The following is a 27117-nucleotide window of genomic DNA, read 5'->3' as shown; positions in this document are numbered from 1 at the left end:
GCTGTTTGTAAGCAGCTATTCATTAAGGCTTTGTCTTCCCAGAGGCAGCATCTTTTCCTCATGTGTCTCTCTAGGCTCCCTCCTTGGGCTAGCTGTGCTTGCACATGTGTCTCTCTAGTCTCCTTAGAGTGATAAGGACTATGGAGGCCAAAAACTAAATACTCCCAGGGAATCCTTGCTGCCAATGATGTGGCTTCTTCCTCATGGTCCCATGGCGTCTGCAGGTGCACTTCCAATCCTCCTGTCCATGGTCCAGGAAGAAAGAGGGTGAGGGGCTTATTGACTATATTTCTTTTAATTTAGGACTACCAATGCTAAAATTAAGTCACAGGGCCAGCTTTGGGCAACCAAAGGTTTGAACAGGTAAATGTTGTGATGATCAGAGAAGAGGAAATAGATTGGGGTAGCTGTCTGAGAGCCTGGGGAAGTAGGCACCCCAGGGCCCCAATGTCACCATCACAGGTTGTAACATCCTTTTTCATTTTCTGTTTCTGTACTTTCTCAAACCTTTCTCCTTCCTTCTTAGTTTTCCAAATAAAACTTAAATTTAAAAACTAAAAGCTAAACAGAGAACTTTCACTTTATTTGGTGAAATATAGAGAAAATAAAGTCTGCCTTGGGAGGGGGTTGTGTATGCCACATGTCCTTGAGAGCCCTTGTTCAAAACCAGTGACTATACCCACAGGAATTGCCCCTCCTGGCCACCAGGCCCCAAAACAGCTGGACTGCTTTCAGTTGTTTTCTTCATGAAGAAATTTGAGTTTATTCCCAAATGCATATTTAAGGATCTAAAATAGAATTTGAGCAATTAGATTTGGCGGGCCCAGGAGAACCTCACTAGGACTCTAGTCTGATTCTCTTTGATGGCTCCTCATTACTAGTGTTGCCCCAGACCAGCCTTTCCAGAGGGTCAGCTGCTCCCAGGCCCAGCCACATTCCCTGCATCAGAGGAGAAGGTTTGGCCAGCTCCTGAGTGGCAGTCAGCTGATTGGCAGAGGCCTGGCTGCAGAGTGTCATCAGAGGCCCCAGGCTGGCTCTTCCAGGAGGTGACCTCATCGAACCTCCATCCTCATCCCTGGAAATTCCCAACAACCTTGACAAAACTGCTTCATATCCCTTTACCTTTATCTCAGACTGCAAAATAGATACCAGATATTCCTCAGGACCTAGATCAAGTATCAACTCTTACAGACCCTGGCCCACTTCTCCACCAGGTGAGCTATAGGTGGCCTACAGTTGGACCCCCTTGTGCAGTGAGCACATCCATCACCTGCCGAGTGTGTCTTTTCTTCAGGAGAGGCACTCTGTCACCCTAGGTATGACTCGGAATAGTCATCCTCCCAGTTGATTTTGAGCATGAGCAGTGGGCTTGCTGAGCCAGGTCTCCTCCCTACTTGTCTCCATTGCCACCTGTACTTCCCAAAAGCCAAAGGGGAGAGTGGAGAGGGAGCCTGTAGTCACAGCTCTAGGTGGTGACAAGTGCGGGCTCAGCACCTCACACACTGTCTGGTCTGCTGGGGCTGCCATAATAAAATCCTGTGGATCTGTTGGCTTAAATAACCAAAAAATATTTCTTGTATCTGGAGGCTTGGAAGTCTAAAAGCAAGATGCTGGCCAAGTTGGTTCCCTGGGAGGGCTCTCTTCCTGGCTTCCAAACGGCTACCTTCTTGCTGTGTGGTGGACAGAGGGAGCTAGATGCTGGCCTCTTCTTAGAATGATACCCATCAGAAGGCCCTCACCCTTATGACCTCCCTACAATAAGTACTTCCAAAAGCAGTAATTTTCAATTTTAAATACTATTATACTGGGAGGTAGGACTTCAACATATGAAAGGGTGTGGGTTAACACACATTTGGTCTATAACACATACTTACTGAGTTCTAGCCACGCAGTGGCCCAAGCATAAGAGAGGCTCAGGGTTTGTCTGTGGGGGCACCCAGGCTGGCAGGGAACCACACACAAGGGCACTGCAAGGATGCCAAGATACCCCTTGTTCCCAGGTCTCCTCCTGGCCTCTCAGCCTGCTTGTCTCTCAGTCCTATTCATCAGTGTACATTTTATTTCTCTGCCTTGATGTCTCCTCGCCACACACAATGTCTTTGTGTGACAAAAAGGTGGAGGTGCTCTGGTCTGAAGGATGTAGGATATTTGAATGGTGAGGGGTTCCTTGAGACGTTGCAGCCAGGGATCTGGAAGGTGTGATGGTCTAGCCATGCTGGATTTTCCTCATTGGTCCTGTCTTCTCATTTCATGTATTGACTTCTCTGTGCACACACCACATGCACTGGGGCAAACAAGATACATTCTGACAGCCCACAGCCCATAGAAAAGGAACTCTGAAAGGTTTTAGCTTTGTATTCTCTGCTTTTATGGAAAAAACCCACACTTTTTACTTGCAAAATATCATATTGTTCCCAATTGAAGGAAAATCAATTTTATTTTGTAACGTGTCTGACTCATGAAGTTCCAAGGTTGGCAGCTTCTCAGGGCTTAATCCTTGATCTCTTTCTTCTGAGCTGAGCAACAGTAGCCAGTCCTTGCCTGAGCTGAATTTTAGCTCTTTGTTTTATCTCTCAAGTAGCAAGTTTGCTTTTAATAATAAAACACAGAACAGACCCAAGCTGATATATTAATCTTTGATTTTCCTTGTTTTACCACCAAGAAAACTGCTGCAGATGGGAAGAGGCAGGAGATCATCGTTCTAGATTCCAAGAGGAGCAACGCTATCAATATTGGTCTGACGGTGCTGCCCCCTCCAAGAACGATTAAGATAGCCATTCTGAATTTTGATGAATATGCCTTAAACAAAGAAGGTATCGAGGTAAGGGAACCTCTCAAGCATTGTTTGTGTTCTGTAGTTTATCACGTGCATGAAATGTACATCACATTTTTGCGTCCATTATGACTTTTCTTCACAAGATGGCTTGCCATTTTTGTTTTTAACCAAACTCTGACTAATGTGAATAATAGTCTTTTCATCTTTATTCCATGAGGAGAATGGAATATTTGCCTTTGAAGTTCAGAGATCCTGACTCTGTGGTTCACTTATAGACCTACCTCTGATTACCCTCTGTCTACTTTGAAATAATAAAAGACTATCATGACCTCATAACCTTGTTAGGAGGACCCAAGGGTCTTTTTTCACATAATTTCACACCAAATATGTTTAGAAGATGCCTGAAAATACAGTGTTCTCAATAAGTACTCACATCCACGTAAAGGACTCTGTTTCTCTTCTGGCACTTGTTGAGATATGTAGAGATGTACTTTCTTTGATAATCTGGAGAACCAAGCCACCCAAGGCTGTAGCACTTGTTGGTCTGAATGTCAAAGAGAGAAACTGGGTGACATGCTCTGACTGTGTGGCTCCTGGGTGGCCCAGCTGGAGCCATGATTGACCTGCTATGCCTGGCTTTCCATGATTCTACCCTGTCATGTCCTGTCTTCACCATGGGCTAGTGCCAGTTGGTAGCAGGTGAAATATCTTATTGTAATAATGAAGAAGAGTTAGTGGAGCTAATGACCAGCCTACAGATTCCCAGAGAGGTTATATAGCTCAAGAGCATACTTAGTCAAGAGCAAGAAATCTGGGGACACTGTTTTGTGACATTGGGTGAAACCCATCCTCTTACTGGCAAGGAACTGCAAACTTTTTAAAGCGTCCCCATGATTGGGGTTCATTCATGCCATTCATGAACAGCCTGATTTGAAAGACTCAAACGTAAGAGCCAGTGAAGCCGGATACCAGACCTTTGCCAGAAAAGCGAGGAAGGGCTTGGCTGCCATGCCAGACTCACCCACACTTCTGAGTTTTGAAGGGATTGGTGGACATTCAATATGTGCAGGGCTCTGAAACAATAAGGCCAGGCATGCCTTTGTATATTTGAAAGGGGCCTCTAGTTGCCTGTACTGGGTTGAATAGTATCCCCCAAAATTCATGCCTGTCTCCAGAATGTGACTTTACTAAAAATAGGATCTTGTAGGTATAATCAAGTTAAGGTGAGGCCATATTGGATTAGGATGGACTATAAATCTGATGACTGGTATTCTTATAAGAAGAGGAACATTTGGACATAGACACAGAGAGGAGAATGCCATTTGAAGAGAGAACAAACAGAACACCATGTGATAACTGAGGCAGACATTAGAGTGTGTGTCCAGCAGCCAATAAGTGCTAAGGGTTGAGGGCAAGCCGTTCCCTCCTCCAGCCTTCAGAGAGAGCATGGGCCTGCTAAGGCCTTGATTATGGACTTCTGACTTTTAGAACTGTGAGAGGGTAAATCTATGTGGTGTGTGGCTGCCCAGTTTGCGGTACATTGTTTATAGTAGTCCTAGACACCCACAGGGGGCCTAAAAATCTCTACTATGAGAAGCACATATACTGTGTTCTAGGAACAAGAATGGAAGTGAATGTCCTTCCTGACAAAAGGGGAAACCATGCTCCAAGCCCTGTAGGCAGGCAGGCTGTATATCCAGGGCATATGGTAGGGTGGGTGGGATATAAAGGATTAAGCCAGATGACAACAGGGAAAGACAGAGAAACATTGAGGCAGCCCCTCTCTGGGGTCCTCTAGACAAGCAAGGGGCTACCATTGGGTGAACCTGGACCAACCAAGTGCTTCTTCATGGAGGAGAAGCAGGAATGGGCTCTGACCATCTTATTTACTTACCAAGGTCCTTTAGAGATTGCAAAAGCTCAGATTCACATGTGGGGAAGCTTCATGTTCAGCCAGAACCAGCCTGATTCAGGAAAAAATGACGACTTCTTCTTTTAAAAATATTTCCCTTCCTTGTCAAGAGGACTTGAAAGTCCATCAGGAGAGAGCAATTCCTTTGGCCTTTGCCTTTGTTCTTTCCTGTAATGTAGCTCTTCTAAAGTGAAGAAAGTTTCAGATGCAAAAAATTATTCAGATTTTAGAATGATTTTCTAAATCACGTTAGAATGATTTAGATTTTCCCTGTCTGGCCTATTGCCATTTGAGCACCCTTTTGATCCAAGAAGGAATTTTAATAAGAATGCTGCTTGGTATAAAGGAATAATAACAAAACAACAAAGTACAGGCTGATGTTCACACTTTTCTTTTTGTGGGCTGGGCACCAGATAGGTATACACAAATTTTCATGAAAAACTGGTGGAATACATACTGCTGTTCTCCCTGACTTAAAGATGAGGGAAGTAAGTCCAAATATTAGTCCGTGGCAACTTCACAGGCCCACGACAGGTGGAGTAGAATGTGTGGTATAAATCCTGCATTCACAGGGTGGCCTCATGCTTGGGGATGGCGGGCCAGGGGAGGTCTGGACTGTAAACCACAAAGAATGAGAGGGACTCTGAAAGGGGATTGAGAAGCTTGCAGGAAGCTACACAGAGCAACTCACAGCTCTGCCAGCCATCTTTTGCCCAGGAGTAGCTGACTTACACAACAATTTGAAGTGAAGCAAAAAAAAAAAAACCCCAAAACAAGCTACAGAAGCACTGATAAATTCTTACCAATATTTGAATGTGTCACAAGTCCTTAGTAAATTCATACTTAGTAACTTGGAGTTACAACATTTTTATCAGTTTTATCCTAAAGCAAGGATGCTCAAACTCAACACCATTGATGCTCAGAATTGGACAGTCTTTGCTAGGGGTTTTCCTGTGCATTTCAGGAAGTTCAGCAGCATCTCTAGTATCTACTCACTAGAAGGCAGCACACACACTCCGCCCCACCCCTGACCTTGATTCTTAGCTCAAAGTGACTCCAGACACTGTTAAACTTTTTCCGGAGGCAAAATCGTCTGGTCAAGAAACCAAGATCTAAAGATTGCTTGTGTGAATCCAGAGACTGTGTATCTCTCAGCACTTTTTAGGCATGGCTGGTAAGACATCAGTGGAAACAGCTCTCTAGAATAATGTGGAATCCAGGGCATTCTGACATCATCTATTGTGTCTGACCATTGATCTCAGAGACTGGAGGGGCTTAGAAGATCTAGATCCATGTGTTGGACAGTACTCAGAGCTTATTCTGTCAGCTAGTTGTTCAAGAGTTAAATTGAAACTGAGAAGAAATGGCAATTGTGAACTTACAGATCTTTGCTAATAAGATTTCCAGTTAATGTCCAGAGGGCCTGTAGCCAACCCATCTGCTTCTTGGATACATGCATCCTGGCACGGCACCATGACTTAATAGGGTCATTTGAAAACTCTGTGTACCTAAATGCAGTTAGGATGTATTAAATGACATCCTGTGGCTTTGCTTAGCAACCAATGGTATGTATCTGGGTTTGTTGTGCTTTATTAAGGAAGTAGTCTATAACAAGAATATTAAATGTAAGAAAATTATTTTAAGATTATCTCTAAGGAGCATAAATGATATTTTCCCAAGAAAATGTCACCAAACCCTCACAAATGTAATTATGAAGAGTTACTGTTTTTTCTCCCTTTGCTTTTATAATTTTTCAGAGTCTCTGTGTACTCAGAGGGTAGTATATTTGAATAGTCCTACATGACATTTAACTTGGCTGAATTTGGCTCCTAGGCCTATCAGCATCCTGGAAAAAGACATTTTCTCTAGCTATACATGTACAGCTATAGTGCCTTCCAAAGCAGTTTGTGTGGATAAGGCTTGTCCTCAGGTTCCAAAGTGGGTGTTGGACACACACCGATATGTCCACCCATAGTTAGTTGGATTAGGGGAACCAGAATTCTCTGATGATTTGCATTTGTAGTTAAATTCTGGTGAACTATAGAAATGGTGCTAGGAAATGAGGAGCAGTTTTCTAGGTTGTTCTCTAGCTCTGCCTTGTTTTTGTCCCAACCATGCTTCAGCTAAATCATTTTATCTGTGATACTGATGATGATTTCTGCCTCAACTTCCTCACTGAGTACTTGTAAGAATGAAAGAAGACACTGTCAAGATGATTTGGAATTTAGAAGTTTTTTTCCTAACATTGCTACATGGAAGTAAGTACATAGATGGAGCACCATTTTCTTGTGAGAATACACAAGTTGTGTACCAACCAGGTTCAGTCCTAAATTCTCTAGCTCTCTCTGCCCTCATCGCCCAAATCCTCACAGAAGATTCTTATCCAAAGCTGTAGCGGGGTTCTGTCCAAAATCAAAATAATTATTTCTTATGGTCTCTTCTAGAAGCAAATGAAATGGTCAAACCCAATTGTGTTTGAGTCCATAAAAAGAGATATTTTTGTCTTTGAAATATGGTTTTCAGATAAAAAAGCAAGTATACTTAGAGCAATACTAGGAGACACAAGGAGAACACTAAAAGCACCAAGGCTGTCACATATCAGTCTTGTTTGTTGTTTCTTTTTTGCAAAACTAAATGGTGATTGTAAGATCATCAATAAACCTATTGACGTGTTAGAAGAGCAAGCTGAAGATGTTGCCTTACACTGTATTCATCCCTTATTGTTTGATCATAGGAAAAGGGGCCATCAGTTCACAGGAGGAGGCTTTGACCTCTTACACTGCCTGATGACTATTTTTATTGTCAGTAGTGTGTAAAAAAAATAAACTGGTAGATGGCAACCTCATAAGCCTTCAACAGTGAGCAAATGGTTTAAATTAGTCCAAGAAAAAAAAAGCTAAAAACCTTTTATTACTTTTTCAAAGGACCACAGCAATGAAATCATTGCAGGACTGTGCCTTCTTAAGGTTATAAAAGGTGTCCACAGCTTTCTATTTGGAGATTCATGCCATGCCCAACAATTTAAACATTAAGGGAATTTAAAGACAAAAGTTTTTATTTTGAAAGCTAGTGGAGTTCAAATCATGGATATTTCTAAAGTGAAATCTACTTGAATTGTTTTATTTTTAATGCCATCTGTGTGGATAGTGAGGCATGAGCCAGGCAGTAGGCAAGAAGCACTGTTGCTAAATATTTCTCCTGATGCTCAACTTATACCTATGTAGCCTCAGTGTTTGAAGCCATGCTGAAGAACAAGATAGAAGGGGATGTATCTGAGGGCTCACCAGCTGTCACCTGCAGCTTAACTCTGACTACAGCACAGAACACCAGCCTTCAAAGCTTTGCATCACGGGCTTCTGATAAACTAGAGACAGCCCTGCCTGTTGACACTCTCCTCAAACTCACCCCACCTGGATACGTCTGGGGGCACATGTATACACATCTGCTTAGTGGGTGACTGATGTCAAATATCCAGTTTATTTTGTTACTTATTTTTGATGCCTTGAGCTAGTATAGAATAAGGTTGATTTTTTTTTTTGTATATAGTGCTAGGGGTTTTAAAACGTATAAATTCATGAAACAACTGCAACCCAGGTTTCAAACAATCCCATCTCCCCATATAGCTCTTTTGCACCCTGTTGTAATTGTACACTCGGTCCCATCCTTAGCCCCTAGCAACCACTGATAAGTTTAGCATCACTGTGGTTTCATCTTTTGAAGAATGTCACATAGGTGGTGGAGATCTTCTCCCATTCTGTAGGCTATATATATATATGTGTGTGTATGTGTGTGTGTGTGTGTGTGTGTGTGTGTGTGTGTGTATTTTTTTTTGGTATTGGAGATTGAACCCAGGGACATTCTACCTCTGAACTATACCTCCCAGCCCTATTTTTTATTCTTTATTTTGAAACAAAGTCTCACAAAGTTGTGGATGGCCTCACTACGTAGCTGAGGCTGGCCATAAATCTGTGATCCTCCTGTCTCAGTCTACCAAGTACTGGGATTACAAGCATGTGCCACCAAGCCCAGCTTTCTGTAGATTCATGATGGTTTTCTTTGCTACACAGAAGCTTTCTAACTTAATGCTATCCTACTTGTTAATTCTTGTTAATTTCCTGAGCTTTCAGGGTCTTATTAAGGAAGCTTCTATAATTTTGGAGTGTTCGTCCTATGTCCTCTTCTAGCCATTTCAAAGTTTCTGGTCTAATTTCCTGGTCTTTGACCTATCTAGAGTTGACTTTTGTGCAGGTTATAATATGATATAATATGATATAATAACATTTTTCTACATATTGATAGCCAATTTTCCCAACACCGTTTGTTGAAACAACTGTCCTTTTCTCCATTGTATGGTTTGGGCACCTTTGTGAAAGATCAACTGGTTATAGATATAGGATTTTGTTTCTGAGTCTTCTGTTACCTTGGTCTTTGTGTCTGTTTTTGTGCCGATGCCATGCTGTTTTGTAGTATCTATTTGTAGTATAATTTAAGTCAGGTGACTTCAGATAAAGCCTTCAAATACAGACTTCAAATATGGCCTCTGGCATGGTTCTTATTGCTGGAAATTGCTTTAGCTATTCTGAATCTTTTGTTTTTCCTTATGAATTTTATAACTGATTTCTCTAGATTGGTGAAAAATGATGGTATTTTGATAAGGATTTCATTGAATGTATAGATTGCTTTTGGTAAGATGGCCATTTTGATTATATTTATTCTGCTTGTCTAAGAGCATAGAAGGTCTTACTGTCTTCTAAAATCTTCAGTTTCTTTCTTTAGTGATTTACAATTTTTATGCAAAGTTTTTTCACCTCATTGGTTAAATTTATTCTTAAGTATTTTATCTTTTTAGAGATTATTGTGAATGGAATTGTGTTTTTTATTTCTTTTTCAGTGGATTTATGATTGGTGTAAAGGAATGCTAATGATTTTTGCAGGCTGATTTTGTATTCTGCTATTTTTTGTTGAAACTATTTATCACCTCTTGTAGTCTTTTGGTTAAGATTTGGGGTCTTCTAAATAAAGTATCATATCATCAGCAAACAAAGATGGTTTTAGTTTTATTTTCTTCTTTGTATTTCTTTGATTTCTTTTTCCTGTCTTATTACTGAGACTAGGTTTTGAATACTATGTTAAATAAGAATGATGACAGTGAGTATTCTGTCTTATTCCTCATATTATGTGAAATTCTGTCAGTTTTTCCTCATTCATAATGATGCTAGCTTTGGGTTTATTGTATATAACCCTTATGATGTCATTGTTGGCTTCTTCTATTCCTAATTTCCTCAATGATTTTATCATGAAAGGGTGTTAGATTTTGCCAAATGATTTTTCTGCTTTTTTAGATAATCGTGTTTTTTGTCCTTATCTCTATTAATGTGGTGAATTACATTTATTGATTTACGTATGTTGAATCAGCCTTGTATCCCTGGGATGCTTATGATGAACTATTTTCTTGATAATGTTGAATGTGAATTTTTAATATTTTGTTGAGAATTTTTGCATCTATGTTCATCAATGATACTGGTCAGTAATTTTCTTGTGGTACATTATTTGGCTTGGGGATTAAGGTGATGCTGGCTTCATAAGAATGAGTTTGTTAGTTTTCTCTTTCTATTTCACAGAATAATTTGAGGAGCATTGGACTTAGTTCTTCTATAAAGTTCTTGTAGAATTCATCTGGGAATCCATCTGGGTCTGGACTTTCTTTGATGAGAGAGCTTTTATTGCTGTTTCAATGGAAACTAGAGAGATATTTGTAAATAAGGGCAACATCAGATAGATAAGTAAAGATTCCAAAAGAGGGGGATTAGGAAATGGAGGGGAGCATGAAATCATAAATAATATAATAGTTGAAATAATTCTATGAATGTATATAAAATTACCAATTCCAATTTCAAAGACATGCGCAGAGAAGATCGGGGAAGACTGGGTGGAAGAAGAGCACCAACAGCCCATGTGCGTATATTTTTTGACACTATATACCACAATATATTGTAAAATTACAATGTACCCAACAAAAAAAAAGAAATATCACATAATGGAACTATGTGGTGTATAACCTTTTGCGATTTAGTTCTTCCACTCAATATGTCTTTGAGCTTCAGCCAAAGCAGTGTGTATTTATCTACAGCTTCTTTTTATTTCTGAGCACTATTCTATAGTAAAGATGTACCACAACTTATTTATCTATTCTTCCATGGAAAAATGTTTAACTCAATAGTTTTTGGCAGTTATGTATAAAGCTGTTTCAAATATTCATATAAAAGTTTTTGTGGCCAGGCGTGGTGGCGCACACCTGTAATCTCTGCACTTGGGAGGTGGAGACAGGAGGATCGCGCAGGTTTGAAGCCAGCTGCGCTGGTTTAAGAGACCCTGTTTCCAAATAAAAATATAAAAAAAAATAGGTCTGGGAGTGTGGCCCGGAAGTAGAAGGGTTTCCAGGAACCCCAGTACCACAAAAAAAAGTTTTTGTGTGAACATAGATTTTCATTTTTGTAGAATAAATACCCAGAAATGGAATTATATGGTTATAGAGTAACCTCTGTGTATAATTTTGTGATGAGCTATAACTCATATCTTCATTCTCTTTAACAGAGTATTAGCTTGGCATGGTAGCACACACCTGTCATTCCTGTACTTTGGAGGCTGAGACTGGAGGATCGTATGTTTGAGGCCAGTTTCAGCAACTTAGCAAGGCCCTCATCAACTTAGCAAAAACCTATTTCAAAATAAAAAGTAGGGTTAGGGGAATAGGTCAGAGGTAGAATGCCCTGTGTTCAATCCCCAATACCAAATAAATAAAAAGTGTCTTTCACTGAGTGAAAAACTTTAATTTTGATGAAGTTCAGTTTCTTAGCTTCTTTTTGTATCATGCTTAAGAATTTTGTGTCTCACATGGGTCATGATATTTTTCTCATATATTTCCTTCTAAAAGTTTTAATCTTACATTTTACACTTGTCCATGTTCTATTTTGAGTTTATGCATAAGGTGAAAGGCTTAAGTTGAAATTCATCTTTTCGGCCGGGCGTGGTGGCGCATGCTTGTAATCCCCGCGCTTGGGAGGCAGAGACAGGAGGATCCCGCAGGTTCGAAGCCAGCCGCGCGTGCTGGCTTAGGAGACCCTGTTTCCAAAATGAAAATGTAAAAAATAGGTCTGGGAGTGTAGCCCGGAGGTAGAAGGGCTTCCAGGAACCCCAGTACCACCAAAAAAAAAAAAAAAGAAATTCATTTTTTCACATATGGAATTCAGTTGTTTCAACACCAGTTGTTAAAAATACTATCTTTTCTCCATTGACTAGCCCTTGTGCCTTTGTCAAAATCAGTGGGCCATATTTGTCTGTCACATTTTTTGGCCTATTTTTTTTGTTCCATTCGATTTTATGTCTATCTTTGCACCAATGCCACACTGTCCTAATTATTACAGTTTTATAGTTATTAAAGTCGGTGGTATGGTTCCTCCAAGGTTATTTCTTTTCCAATTCATTCTGGTTATTTGAATTGTTTCTTTCTATATAACTTTTAAAAATCATGCTTGTATTTTGATTGCTATTGAATTAAATATGAAGATCGGTCTCTGAAAATTAACATTTTTTAATTTTAACTGAGTCTCCTAATCCATGAACACAGTATATCTCTCCATTTTTAAGGTCTTCTTTGAATGCGTTCATCTGAATTTTTTAGTTTCTATCATACAGATCCTGTACACTAGTTCTTAGATTTATCACCTATGTTTTTCATTATATAATAGCACTTTAAAAAGTTTTATCTATTATTAATATATAAAAATAAAATGAATTTTGTGTACTGGCCTTATATAATGCAACATTATTAAACTCACTTTGCTTAAGATTTTTTTGTAGATTCTTTACAACTTTTTCTTTACAAACAATCATATCATCTGCAAATAAGAACAGTTTTACATTTTCCTTTCTAGTCTGTGTGATGGTCATCTCTCTCATTTTATTATTTTATATTTTACTTTATTTGTGTGTGTGAGTGTGTGTGTTGTGTGTGTGTGTGTGTGTGTGTGTGTGTGTGTGTGTGATAGAGGAATGGTCAAAGTAGACAAGGGAAATTTTACCTTTCAAAAACATCTAATCACTAGCTGGGTGTGGTGGTACATGCTTGTAATCCTAGCATTCAGGAGGCTGAGACCAGAGGATCTTGGTTTATGGACAGTGTCAGCTACTTAGTAAAGCCCTCTGCAACTTAGTGAGACCTGCTTCAAAATAAAGAATAAAAAATAGGGCAGGGGGTTTAGCTCAGAGGTCAAATGCCCCTGAGTTCCATCCCTAGACTCAAAAAAAAAAAAAATCTAATCACTAAGGAATTTGAACCTGAAAGACTTATAGTTATTCTCATGTCTTTTTGCCTGGTCTGTTTTCCGTAATTGATTTTTACCAGAAGTCAATAAAAGTAAACAGATGCCTTTTTATTAGCAGGTATGTATTACTCTGTGTAAATAACATCATCATTTATCTTCAATCACACTTGAGTTTGATATTATTTAAAGTTATTGTTTCCACCTAAGTTATGAAACATAGCCAAAACAAATTAAAATTAAATATATCACATGAGCCAAAATTCAGTTTGTGTTCTTTGTAAACAACGCATTTATTTAAACTCCAAAGTTAATCAGTGAGAAGCTCAGCAAAACATCTATCTCTGACATGCTTCACTGTGTTTCCTAGGGAATAAGGAGTTGTTCTTCAAACATCTGTCGTATCTTTCACTTTTCTCTTACCTGCCATCCCCTTTTCTTGCATAGACTACCCTTCAAATGCAGAATCTGAAAATTCTGGGCAAATTGCTTAAAATGTACTTGGTTATGACGATATAACATCTGTATATAATTTTAAAACAGAATATGTCTACTACCTGGCTGAAAAATTGTAATATGATTTGAAAACATTGAAGGGTTGGGGTAAGTCCCATTACTAAGAAGACTATATTTTATCATTCCATCTTTCTAGAAAATTCTAACCATGATTCCCACAGAAGAAGAGAAGCAGAAAATCCAGGAAGCTCAGCTGGCCAACCCGGAAGTACCCCTGGGCAGTGCAGAGCAGTTCCTGCTCACCCTTTCCTCCATCAGTGAGCTCTCAGCTCGACTTCACCTCTGGGCATTCAAAATGGATTATGAAACCACAGAAAAGGTAAGTACTTCATAAGAGAGGCAGCCAGTTCTCTGTCCCCCATATTATGAAAGCCAGTTTATTTTTTAATGATGAATATTTAGGTGGTGGTCAATCATTCTTGACACAGGATTAGAAGGGTGAGTTGACGACACTGTTGTGTCATCATTAACTCTGGGTGATGTCTGTTGTGTCTATACTAAGTGACCATCGGCCTGCCAATGAGGAGTTATTCTAAAGTACCTGCTGGCACCAGGGAGGGGGCGTAGCTCGAAGGTCAAATGTCCCTGGGTTTCATCACCAGATCTGCAAAGAAAAAAAGATTTAAAACAATATTTCTTTCAGACTGTATTTTCATTGTAGAAAACTAGGAAAATAAAAGTACAATGTAATATATTTCCTGCCATCTTTCCACTTAATCATAATCACCCAGGCTGTCATTGGCCATGACAATTAGCAGGTCATTTGGGAAAATATTCTCAGAAGAAAGTTGAAGATGAAGTAGATTGCAAATTGTTGAAAAGAAACTAGAAGGAAAGGGATCCCCACAGGGAAGGCAAAGGAAGACTCCTCTTGAGTAGGAAGTGCAAGACATGGGCATCCCCCTGCACTGGGGAAGTGGGAGTATTTTTGCAGGCTGAATAGCAGCCCATGGGAAGGAAAGGGAGAGATGGATGGTGAATCACCAGGGAGCTTAGTTGAGGCGACCTACCCAGAGGATTAGATGCAGAAACCCAGGTAGAGAGGCTCTGGGTATCTATCTCCTAGAAAAAGAGGTAGCACGGCCCTATACCAAGGGCCGTGTGTGTGGTGGTGAGTATGGGGAACCTCAAGGAGGAGCTACAGGTTGAGCATTCCTACTCCAAAAATATGAAGTCTAAGTGCTCCAAGATCTTAAAACTTTCAAGTGCCAATATAATGCTACAGTAGAAAACCAGTCAAAACACAGGTGCACTAAAATATTATGTAAAATTAACTTCAGCTGTGTGTAAAAAGTTTATATGAAGCAGACATAAATTTCATGTTTAGATTTGGATCTCAAACCAAGATTTCTCTTTACATATATGCAAGTATTTTTTAGAATCCCAAACATTTCTGGTCGCAAGCGTTTGGGAGAAGGGATCTCCAACCTATATTGTTTGAATTCATTAGGGATTCTAGCAGAGTTGAAAACACCTAGGACTGCTAAGGGGGCTGGTATAACTTAGTTTCAAAACCAGTTGGCACACTTGGGTGACTCTAGCAAAATAAGGCAGCATTAGCCTGGCGTGGTGGCACATACCTGAAATCCCAGTACTTGGGAGGCTGAGACAGAAAGATTGCAGGTTCAAAACCAGCATCAGTAACTTAGCAAGACTCTGAGCAACCTAGCAAGATCCTGTTTCAAAACAAAAAATAAAAAGGGCTGGGGATATAGCTCAGAGGTAGAATGCCCTGGATTCAATCCCCAGTATAACCAAAAAAAGTAAGCTAACATCATGGAGGAGTCAGACAATTGTGCCAGCTTTGGTTTGAGTACTGGCAAGGCTCACTGGGCAGAGAGGCGAGGCTGCTGGAGAACTGAGACTGAATCTCCTGGCCTTGGGATATGGACAGGGGAGGGCCTCAGCAGGGATGTGTGGTAGGGGCCACAGGAAAGAGGGAGGGGAAGATTGAGATCATGAGGCTACCGGGAGGCCTGAGGAAGTGGGGGCAATAAGGACCGTGGCTAGGAGGTGACCAGCGCAGAGTGCAGAAGGGAAAGGAGGAGACTGAGGTGGCCCAGGACAGCGAGGCCATAGTTTCTAGAGTCATCTGCCTAGGAGGAGGGAAGGCAAAGAGGAGGACCGCAGCCCAGGAGCTGAGGGAGCATGGTGAGGAAGGTTGTCTGGGAAGTCAGCCCTGGTCAGGAGCTGAGTGTGTGTGTGTGTGTGTGTGTGTGTGTGTGTGTGTGTGTGTGTGTGGGCGGGGGAGGATGACGTGAAGCTCCTACTTGAGCTCAGAAGACAGGCAGGAACAGGGAAGACAGAGTGTTTCTAGCCTGACACAAGCCCTTTGAGCTCCACTGTGAGGTCTTTGGGGGATGGACTCTTCCTTGTCATCTTTGGCACATTCTCATACCTAGGAACAAATAAATGCCCATTGCTTGAGATCTCACTCTGTATTGGTAAGATCTCCACTTACACTGTATGAAAATTTAAAATAAGAAACCCAAGTTGTGATCTTCTATTTTTTTTTTTTACTGAAAGGAAGTGGCAGAACCACTTTTGGACCTGAAGGAAGGAATAGACCAGTTGGAGAACAATAAAACCTTGGGCTTCATCCTCTCCACTCTCCTAGCCATTGGAAACTTTCTAAATGGAACTAATGTAAGTCTTCCCAGGCTTGTCCCCCACTCTCTTGCCACAGAACCCTGCCCATCATTTGCAGATGGAGGTTTTATCTCTGATTCTCTAAAGCACAGCAGAATAAACATCATTTGTAATTTTTTTTGGCTGAAAATCTAAAAGGAATCTTGTCTTTAAAATGTTAGGGTCCATTTATTTCAATTTGAACATGACTATAATAAAGCTTATAAATAAGTACACTATTCCTTACAAAGTGTTGCTACTCTCAAAATTAACACTGAGAAATTTTTTGCCTACTTGGTTTTTGTCGTTTGTTTCTTTGTACCTTGAGTTATCACTCACATTTTCTGAATATTTGTTCAAAGCAAATTTATTTTTATGGTTGGCCTGACCCTGGTCAGAAACTAGGCATGCATCAGGGCAAGGGGAGAAAGAAGTTGTAGGAGACCCTGTCCTACACACCCTGATCGAGGGTTGAGCCTCGGGATGTAGTTCAGGCCTGTGGTAGGAAAAGGCTGGATGCCTGTTTCATCCCCACTGTGCCTGGTCCACATGTGATGGGCAAAGGAGGATGGAGGGTGTAGCCAGAGAATTTTCCAACACAGATAAGCTAAATGTTGGCTACTGCAGCGGCTCATTGATTCTAACCATCTGTGCTGTTTTAAGATTCTACAAAAAACTTGTCTCACTTTTTATTGAATGTCACTGAACAGGCCAAAGCGTTTGAGCTAAGCTACCTCGAGAAGGTTCCAGAAGTGAAAGACACAGTACACAAGCAGTCACTTCTCCACCACGTGTGCACCATGGTGGTGGAAAATTTCCCAGACAGCTCTGATCTGTATTCAGAGATTGGAGCCATCACCAGGTCAGCCAAGGTACGTCCCGAGACGCGGCCTCGCCAAGGCCTCCACTGCTGGATCTTTAGTCTTTGTCTCGTCTCAGAGGCACACACGCTCTGTTAAGAAGTCTGGCGCTGCCTGCCTTCATCTTCCTTGATCTAGAGCTTGCAAATATTATTCCTTTCAAGCCTTTTTTGAATGAACTTTTAGGATCTTTTTCCTATCTCTGCTTCTCAGTTGAATTCTTTCCTACTGAGGTATGTAGGTAGGTATGCCATAGCTCTTCTCTCCCCCATCCACTGTTGGCAGTGGTGCTCCTGGGCTGCATTCTCCAGAACATCCCAACTGTGCTGCCAGTGTGAGGTGGACAGAAATGTCAAAAAGACGCCACCTGGATCCTCTGAGATGTCCCTGGAATGTTGCAGTGAGGTGTGGAGCCAGAAAACGTGGCATGCCTGGCCCTGCTGCCCACAGATCGCCATCACCATGATCTTCCATATGGGGAATGTTTTTATAGGGCTGTAAACATTAAATAGCACTGTGCCTCTGCTGCATGCTCTTAGAGTGAGTGTGGAGTTACTCTCTTTATGAGGATGTAGTTTATTAGAAGAGAGAAAGTTGTGTTGTGTGGACATTCAGCTGCCTCTGGCTGGGGAGGGTCACTGAGTCTGAACAATACCCAGAGGAATCTTCAGTGCAGTAGAACTGGAGAGAGGAAGGTAGTGGGAGCACAGGAAGCTCCCTGGGTGGGAGGGCTTTTTGTAAGGGCCAGAAGCCAGGCCACTGTGGAAGAGCTTCTGGGAGGCACCGTGGGCTGGGGTAGGAATCGAGAGTGCCAGGAAAATTGAAGTCCAGTATAAGAAGAGATAAGCTGAAGGTGGGATGGCCAAGGACAGGGGAGGGGGACAGCATTGGTCCTTCTCTCTTGTCTCTGCCTTCTCCCACAGGATTGGCATGGGGGTACTTGGAGGCTGGGGCACCTTTGCCTGCCTTCAGAGTCACAGGCTGGCAGCCACCTGGTACACCAAGCAGGGGCTCCTCAGCTGGATTGATGGTGTACCTGCCCACAAGCAAAAAGAGGCACAGCCAGTGGTATCCCAGCTCCAAGAGCTGACAGGAACCCTCAGAATAGAGGCCCCTATTTAACAGGCACTTGTACCTAGTCATTTTGTGACAGGTACTATTTTTAAATCTTCACAAATGTTACTTCAATGTTGTAGCCAAGACAAAAAGTGCTTCTCAGAGAGAGAATCTGCCAGCCTCTGCTCTCACATCCCATGAGCACCTTCTCAGAAGGTTCTGTTAGGAATTAAAAGTGTGTGGTTTTCCCAAAGGCCTTCCCCAGCTGGCGCTTGCTGGGAACAAATGTGGCCTGGACGGGCATTAGTGTCCCATCAGCAGGCGAGTGTCCAGTGCCTGCCCCCTCAGTATCAAGCCATTCCCCAAAGCCTGCTGGGTAGCTATATAACTTCTCATCTAACGACAGGCTTCACAAACCAAAGCTGCACATAGCCTCCACACGCTGACTTTGGCAATGACTGAAAATGTCTCTCCACCTAGATCCCCTGGCCTCAGCAGGAGAACAAGAGGGCAACTGCTGTCTCTTCTCAGACTTTGCTCTCGGAGCCTGTTGGCTCTATAGCATCAAGAAATCCAGGCCATGCAGGGCTGGGCATGGTGGTGCATGCTTATAATCCTAGCATTTGGGAGGCTGAGACAAGAGGATTGCAGGTCGTGGACAGCCTCAGCTACTTAGCAAGGCCCTTTGCAACTCAGTGAGACCCTGTTTCAAAATAAAGATTAAAAAACAAAATAAAGAATAAAAAAAGAATAAAAAATAACAGAAATTCCAATGCCCCTGGGTTCCATCCTCAGTACCACAAAAAAAAAAAAAAAAAAAAAAAAAAAAAAAACACTGAGTTAAAGCCAGGCCATGCAGTGTCCTGCCTGGCCCATGGATAATCCCCAGTGCTCGGCGTGTCTTCCTTTGCTGGAGCCACAGATCCTCTCCCAGAATCTGTCTTGGAACCTTGGTGCTCTCTGGTGGGGCTAGTCTCTGAGGTCATGCCAGCCAGCCCTTGCCGAGCCTCCTCCTCCAGGCCCTGCTTGCATAACCACGGCCTGACTCCTGTGCAGTGCTGCCTTTCCACTGGTCTTCCGCTCCTTCTGACTTCGTTTCCTTCTCTCTTCTCTGTCCCCACCATCACTCACCGTCCAGCCCCCTTGGTACCTCTCCCTTCAGCCTGCCCATTTTTTATGTTTGTCTCCCCTCATATTCCTCTCTATTTCCTTCCCATCTCCTATCTCCATTAACTGTGGCCCTCAAGTATATTTTTTTCTGTTTGATGCTCAAAAATTTTAATTTTCATAATTTTTTAAAATGTCTAGAAATTCTATGAAAGCATTAACTTAGAAAACCTCATCTCAGGCCACTTCAGCCAATCCAAACTGTCGCTCCTCCCTGCAGACAAAGCAAGCGCTGAGTCCCATCTGTTCTTTGCATGTGTGGCTTGTGTTTGATATGGAGACTTTTGGTGTATATGTGCAGGTGCACACACAGGTGGACCTGGTGGGTGCTGTATGCCCTTCACAGCTTGGAAATCACCTGGCTGTATAATGAGGCTCCTTGGTTTCATTAATGTTTGTCTTTGTATTCTTAGTGCCTGGTAGGGAGATTTTCTCCATGAATGTTGGTTGAATGTGTGAATGGTGGGTTAATAAAATAATGTGTCATACAACTTCTAGATCATAGTGAAGAGAAAGTGGCTGCCTGTAAGCTGGCCCCAGGAAAGCAGAGCCATCCATATATGACACGGGAGCTTTCCTCAGCCTTCCCTGAAATATTCCTGAAGAACAAGCATGCTCTGAAGTTTTATGAGACATCTACTTGGTTCATCTTGTACTAAGTTCTTTCATCTTGTGTTTTAACTCACAGTTCCTAAAGACTTTTGTAATATTTCTTCCCAAATAAGGCAAGAAAAGGTGACCTGTGAGTTGGGTTCATTTGGAAAGCAGTTTTATCACTAAATAATTTGATGTCGAGATAATGACAAATACACATGTGAATCATTTTTAGGCCATAAATATGTTTGTGTTTTAAGAAGTAGGTTTGGTTTTGATGTCTGTTTCTTCCTGGAGGCATTTTGGTCTCCTGGTTCAGATTGGTGTCTGGTTGTTTCAGTCCTTTTACACTGTTCTCGCTCTGATTTTCAGGTTGACTTTGATCAACTTCAGGATAATTTATGTCAGATGGAGAGAAGATGCAAAGCTTCATGGGATCACCTCAAGGCAATTGCGAAACATGAAATGAAACCAGTTTTGAAACAACGAATGTCAGAGTTCCTGAAAGACTGTGCAGAGCGAATTATAATTTTAAAGATTGTCCATAGAAGGATAATTAACAGGTAAATATATTGAGGAACTTATAGAAATATTGGTACAATGGAATTTTGAAAATATTCTATAAGCCAGGTATGGTGGCACATGCTTGTACTCCCAGTACTTAGGAGGCAGAGACAAAAGGATCGCAGGCTTGAAGCCAGCGTCAGCAACTTAGGCTCTCAGCAACTTAGCCTTACCCTGTTTTCAAATAAATATAATAATAGATCTGGGACTGTAGGCCAGAGGTAGAAGGCCCCTGGGTTCTATCCTAGGAGCACAAAAAAAAAAAAAGAAAGAAAAGGAGGGGAGGGGAAAAAAAGGAAAAAGGAAAAGGGGAATGAAGAGAGGGAGGAAAACAGGAAAGAAGGAAGGGAGGAAGGAGGGAAGGAAGGAAGGAAGGAAGGAAGGAAGGAAATACTATGTAAACCAGAATCTGAAGGTTAACCTTACAAAGGTAAAAAAAAATAAAGTTACTGTATTCTGGGTACATAACAAGTGTACGTAAGATGCAGATGTTTAACAGTTTTGTGGTCAGTTTCATGGATACTTCTTTTCTTTTTTTTTTTTTTTCGTGGTACTGGGGTTCCTGGAAGCCCTTCTACCTCCAGGCTACACTCCCAGACCTATTTTTACATTTTTATTTGGAAACAGGGTCTCCTAAGCAACCACGCGTGGCTGGCTTCGAACCTGCGTGATCCTCCTGTCTCTTCCTCCCAAGCGCGGGGATTACAAGGGTGCGCCACCACGCCCGGCTCTGGATACTTCATTTTTATTACACAATAACATAATACCATTTAAGCTTGAAGTTGGAAGAAATGTCAGAGATAATTTGATCCCCAAATCCTAGCTGACTGGAAATTGCCTCTGTAAGATCTCTTACAAATTGAACGCTACATCTCTGCATTTACGTGAACAATGTCACCTCGTCGCTCCCTTGAGAAGCAGCTCCACTTGTTAGAACAGCTCTTCCTTTACCTTATCTGCAGCCAGAGGTCCTGGCTGTGGATTCCCCAGTGCTTCTCCATGCCACAGGTGCCTGAGTGAAGGTTGGGTTCCACCACAGGTGTCCTCCTCTGAAATAGTCCTCCTCAGAGTTATAGGATCCAAAGGACCCTGGAGTCATGGCACTCTGGGGTCAGGCCTTGCTTCACACAGGAGGCTGACTGGGTCTGAACACCTCTGTGGCTGCAGCACTGTTTCTCCAATAAGTGGTAGCAGTCAGAGCTAAAATCCAGGTCCTCTAGCTTCCCAGACATTCCTGCCATGAGCCTTCACTTTCTCTTCCTTTGCTTCATCACAGAATATGGTTGCAGGGCCCTCTCCTTCTAACCTTTCCACTTTCTCCCTTCTTTCCTTCCTCAGCCTATACAGGGATTTCATAATCATGATTCTCTTTTCTGTTTGTGTCCTTTGCTACTTTGATAACCATGCTTCCTGGGTCTTGATTCAGACTATTGAAAACGGGGGGGTGCGGGGGGGGAGTTTATAAAAATGTTTGGTGGGGCATAAACTTCTCTCCAGGTTGACAATGATCATTAATCAGTACTTTTGAAGTGCATTTATTCAACTTTAAATCCCCCTATCTTTATCTAAGACCTTACGATTACTCTCTGGATAGGAGTGTCTTATAAAATATTTTGCAAATTTTTTTACAAAAATTAAAGTACACTATGCTTTTAACATGATTAAAAAGGGAAAGCAGGTAATGTGAACTGATCTGACCGCTATACTTTGTATGATGCAAGCAATTCCCAAATTGCAGGAAAAAAAAACAAATCCTATAAAAATAAATAATTTCTATTTGAAATATCATAAAACTGGATCAATTTTATGAAATTCTTATGAAGCTTTGATGCCTGGTTTTATTAACCATTTTATCCTAGTCAAAAATGACTCATTTTACTGATAAGTCTATTTCTTAAGATATACTTTCTGTAGCCAGATATGTGACACATGCCTGTAATCCCAATACTTAGGAGGCTAAGACAGGAGGATCACAAGTATGAGACCAGGTTTAGAAACTTAGCAAGGCCCTCTGCAACTTAGTAAGACCCTGTTTCAAAATAAAAAGTAAAATAGAGCTGGGGGTATAGCTCAGCTAGGTAAAATCCCCTGGGTTTAATCCCCAGTACAAAAAAAAAAAAGCTATCTTTCCTCTAATTGTTCTATCCAAGATGGACTCTTGAGTGATAGATGCTCCTTCCTGACCTGAATTCCTATTTCTTCACTATTGGCCATCCCACTGGGGATGACCAGGGTGACCAGAAATTTACTACAGTTATGGCGGGTGGTAAAAGGCACATGGGTAATGAGGATGGGGTATACCAGGTGGTAGACAGTCCACAACACCTAAACCGTAGAAACCTGGGTTCAAATGAAATCTTCAGCAGAAGCCTCACCTGCAGAACTTATTCAAGCAGGAAAATCTTGTTGGAAAGGAGATGGAGGACTGAGCCCTGCTGGCTTTACTTCCACTTTTTCTCCCTTCCTGCCAACATTTCCCAGGCAGTGAAGCAGTGACTCAGCTGGGCGCATGCTCCCTGCAGCTCTCTAGATGAAATTGTCTAGGCACAGCACACAGTTGGTGCTGGATGCTTTTTCAGACCCATGTTCCTCCAAGAAGAGCGGCCACCTCACCCTCCCCTCCACAGGCCTCAGTGTTCCTCCAGGTGGCACAGAGGACCAAGGCCTGAGGTAAGCTAATGCAAGGAAAAGCCAGGAGTCCAGTGTGCTGGAGTCACGACTGATGAAGTCAGAGAGGGGTCTTCATGCAGGGCCTGGTATTCCAGACATGCATTCATATGTTGATGGACATTAGGGTTGTTTCCACTTTCTGGTTATTATGATTAATAGTGCAGTGAATATTTGTGTGGAAAGCTGTATATGTATACGTCTTTTCTTTGTATTTATTTTTTTATTTTTATTTTTATTTATTTTTTGGTGGTACTGGGGTTTCTGGAAGCCCTTCTACCTCTGGACTACACTCCCAGACCTATTTTTTATATTTTTATTTGGAAACAGGGTCTCTTAAGCCATCGCAGCTGGCTTCGAACCTGTGCGATCCTCCTGTCTCCGCCTCCCAAGCGTGGGGATTACAAGTGTGCGCCACCACGCCTGGCTTCTCAACCCCCCCCCCCCTGCTCTGGTCTGGAGATGGAACCCAGGGGCATTTTACTTCCAAGCTATACCACCTGCTCTATTTCTTATTCTTTATTTTTTTGAAACAGAGTCTAAGTTGAGGAGGGCCTCACTAAGTAGCTGAGGCTGTCCGGGAACAGTGATCCTCCAGTCCCAGGCTCCCAAATGTTGGGACTACAAGCATGTGCCACCACACCTGGCTTTCATTTCTTTGCGGTTTATGCACAGCAGCAATTTGCTAGGTCATATGGTCTGTCTGCATTTAACTTTTGGAGGAATTGCCAGACCATTTTCTGTAGCAGTTGAAGCACGTTATCTTCCACCAGTACTGTTAAGAGCATTCCAGTTTCTTCACTTTCTCACCAAATCTTGTTTTTATCCATCTTTTTGATTATAGCCAACTTTGTGGGCATGAGGTAGTAGCTCATTGTGGTTTGATTTGCATTTCCTCTTGACTGATGGTGTTGAGCATCTTTTTATGTATTTCTTGGCTTTTTGCATACCTTTTTAGGAAAAATATCTAAAATTCAGCAATGAATTATAAAATTTCTTTATTTATTCTGGACATAAGTTTTTCATCACACCTATAATCTGTTGTGTGTGATGAAGAAAAATATTTTCTCTCATTCCAAATATTCTTTTTTCACTCTTTATGTTTCCTTTGAAGCAAAAAAGTTTTTAATTTTGGTGAGGTTCAGTTTACCCATTTTTTCATTGGCTTTTCATAGAGTTGGTAATGTCACAAAGCCAGCTGTTCTGGCTTAAGAAACCCTGTTTCCAAATTTAAAAAAAGTATAAAATAGATCTGGGAGTGTAGCCCAGAGGTAGAAGGGTTTCCAGGAACCCCAGTACCACACACACACAAAAAAATTTTAAATAAATAGAATCTAGTAATTTTAACTTTTAAATTAAATACTTGAAATAAATTTACTTTTTCTGCTTATTTGGTGTTTCCTAATTAAGATTATAATATTTCAAGAGAAATGTTTCAAAATATTTACTCAAAGAAAACTTTATAAGCATCTATTTACAAACCATCATTAACACGTTTTCTGTTCATGTCTACTCTAAGTATTAACAAAATTTCTAATCAATATTTCTTTATTCCTATTTAATTCTTATATAATCTAGAAGCAACAATATTTTCCTTAAAATAATAAAAAATGTTAAAATACAGATAAGAAGTAATTAATCTTACCACCTAAATATAACCTCCATCAATGAGAAAGTAAGTTGAACTTGACATTTCATGTATATTTTCACTTGGGAAAACTTTTGAAATTCAAAGCCCCAGAAATAAAGGACAGTGCCCCCCCTGTGAGAGCTTGACTCATGGGAAAGATTTTAGACAAGTACCTTTTGTTCCTTAAAACTAAAGTCATTGCCATTATTGCTTTCTTTTTTTTTATTTTCTTGCAGATTCCACTCCTTTTTGCTCTTTATGGGCCATCCACCTTATGCAATTCGGGAAGTGAACATAAACAAGTTCTGCAGGATCATTAGTGAATTTGCACTGGAGTATCGCACCACCAGGGAAAGGGTGTTGCAACAGAAACAGAAACGGGCCAACCACAGAGAGAGAAATAAGACCAGAGGGAAGATGATCACCGATGTAAGTTTCAAGAAATCAGTCTCTTCCTGTCACTCATGTTGAAAGTAAGATCAACCGTAAATCCTCACAGTTTAGGAGTTGCACCACCTTCTGATGGGGGGGTGCTTTTTTAAAAAGCACCCTCATCTCCTCTGCCATTTCTGTGAAAATCTACTGTGTAACAAATGAAGACGTAGGACATGAGAAATCAAAATTGTGTTGCTGCAAGAGGAATTGTAACCCATATTAGTATATTGTATAATGCTGATGATACTTAGATGATAAAATTGGAAGAGAAAAAATATCAAAGGTAGCATCACTTATAGAAAGATAGATGTATTGATTTGGAATTGATTTCATGATTTTAGTCATCATAATATTGTTATAAAACCAATCTTTTGACACAGGACTACTCATTTGGGTGTATAAATAGAGAAACTGATGTGATTGCTTCAAGACATAATCTCATGGGCCCTTAGTAACTGTCCAAGGATAAGGAGTCCAACAGATGGCTCTCTACAGCACCTTGGGGTACCCCTGCACACTTACATGTCTGCCCTGTTTTGAGTTCTTTATCTCCACTACCTCAGCCCTGAGCCTCCCAGCATTGGCTGCAGTGGGCAGGTATTTGGGGTATATTTAGTAAGTGGAGTATCAAGGGATACACAAAGATGCCAAAGATCAACAAAGATACCTAGAACAAGTCCTCCTCTGTGATGTGACTTCATAAAACATCCACGTCAAGTTGGTATCTCATGCCCCTCATCCATTACTATGAGGCTATAAACTCAGTTTCAGACAAAACAAAGACAGTTTCTGAGAATCCTCCCTTTTTCACCATTTTGAGAGAACTTATCTGGAATCCACTGAAGGCCTCTTCAATGGATAATTTTTTGTTTGTTTGTTTGGACTGGTGTCCATGAACTTCTCCTGCTCTGTGGTTGTATTTGAGCATCACATGTCTCCCAGAGATACAAAGAATGACAGGAGTAAAGGGTTAAGCCATTGAGAGTGCCATCACCCGAGGGGTTGTAAGTCTCAGCTGAGGCAGGCAGATTTTTCTTCCTTCAGTTGAGGAGGAAGATGAAAATAAACTGAGAAGACCTTACGGAGGTGTGTTCGTGTTGTAGGCAAAAGAGAGGGAGCATGTTTGTTGGTAAAGAGTCCACATTCCTGAGAGAGACTCAGATGCATTAACTGAGAATTTTTACTGTAATTTAACGTAATTCTCAGTAGAACCATGGACTATCAGTCTTCTCACCACCTACTTCTACCCAAGACCCTTATTTCCTGGGGATTTTCTGGGCCCTTAGGGAGTTTCAGGGCAGTTTTCTCTAGAAACTACAGCCCCTGTCAGTTCTGAATGCCAGTGCCATCAGCCGAGAATCTTTTCCCAAAAGACCAATCTGGGTTCCACAGGATCTTTAGTTTCTTTGAGGATTCGGGAATTGAATCCACTTGTGTAAAATATGCCCCACATTCCATTCCAACATATTGTATTTAAAAGTTTAAAATGGGGGTCACTTATTTTTGTGGCAGTTAGACACATTGGAGGGCCAAAGACACAAGCCCAATGTGCTTATACTTAGGAAACACATCAATGTTTCTTGCCAAATACTTGAGATTTTTGAGCAGATCCCACTAATTTTTAAATTCTGTCTTTCTCTAGAACATTTCACTTTCCCTGTTATAAGCAGAGGTAAATGTTTCTTGAGTTTGATTAAAAGATATTTAAATTGCCATTAAAATCCTGGCAGTGCAGGCATTGTCAGGGTTCATTTTCCACCTAGTCCATGTTTTTAAGAGGGCAGAATGGAATCATTCACGTAGAAAGTCTGCCATCTGCTGGAACATTAGGATTTTGTCACCAAAACCAAGTACAGACCTAAGGCCTCCCTCTCAACTTTCAATTACAGAAGGCCGAGCCCTGCAGTGGGCACCAAGGAAGGAGTGAGTATAAAGAGACAAGCTTATACCCCAAGGAGGCCACAGTATGGTTAGTAAGCAACATGTACACA

At 41.3% G+C, this 27117-nt stretch overlaps 1 protein-coding gene across 5 annotated transcripts in view; it reads left to right on the top strand.

Annotated features, from left to right (window-relative positions):
• FHOD3 (formin homology 2 domain containing 3) overlaps window positions 1-27117 on the top strand; it is a gene marked incomplete at both ends in the record, with an annotated part of 515230 nt that overhangs the window by 467499 nt on the left and 20614 nt on the right. For all 5 annotated transcript variants that reach the window (XM_080714776.1, XM_080714775.1, XM_080714774.1 and 2 more), the window contains 6 exons: window positions 2663-2821; window positions 13662-13844; window positions 16052-16171; window positions 16864-17025; window positions 20203-20393; window positions 24928-25120. In XM_080714776.1, coding sequence (XP_080570902.1) covers window positions 2663-2821; window positions 13662-13844; window positions 16052-16171; window positions 16864-17025; window positions 20203-20393; window positions 24928-25120 — 1008 coding nt within the window. The remainder of the gene's footprint in view (window positions 1-2662; window positions 2822-13661; window positions 13845-16051; window positions 16172-16863; window positions 17026-20202; window positions 20394-24927; window positions 25121-27117) is intronic.

This window comes from Muscardinus avellanarius (genome assembly GCF_963383645.1).
Source record: "Muscardinus avellanarius genome assembly, chromosome: 17".
In the NCBI taxonomy this organism is placed as follows: Eukaryota; Metazoa; Chordata; class Mammalia; order Rodentia; family Gliridae; genus Muscardinus; species Muscardinus avellanarius.
Note: the sequence above shows the minus strand (reverse complement) of the source record. Positions and strands in the feature narration are given on the sequence as shown.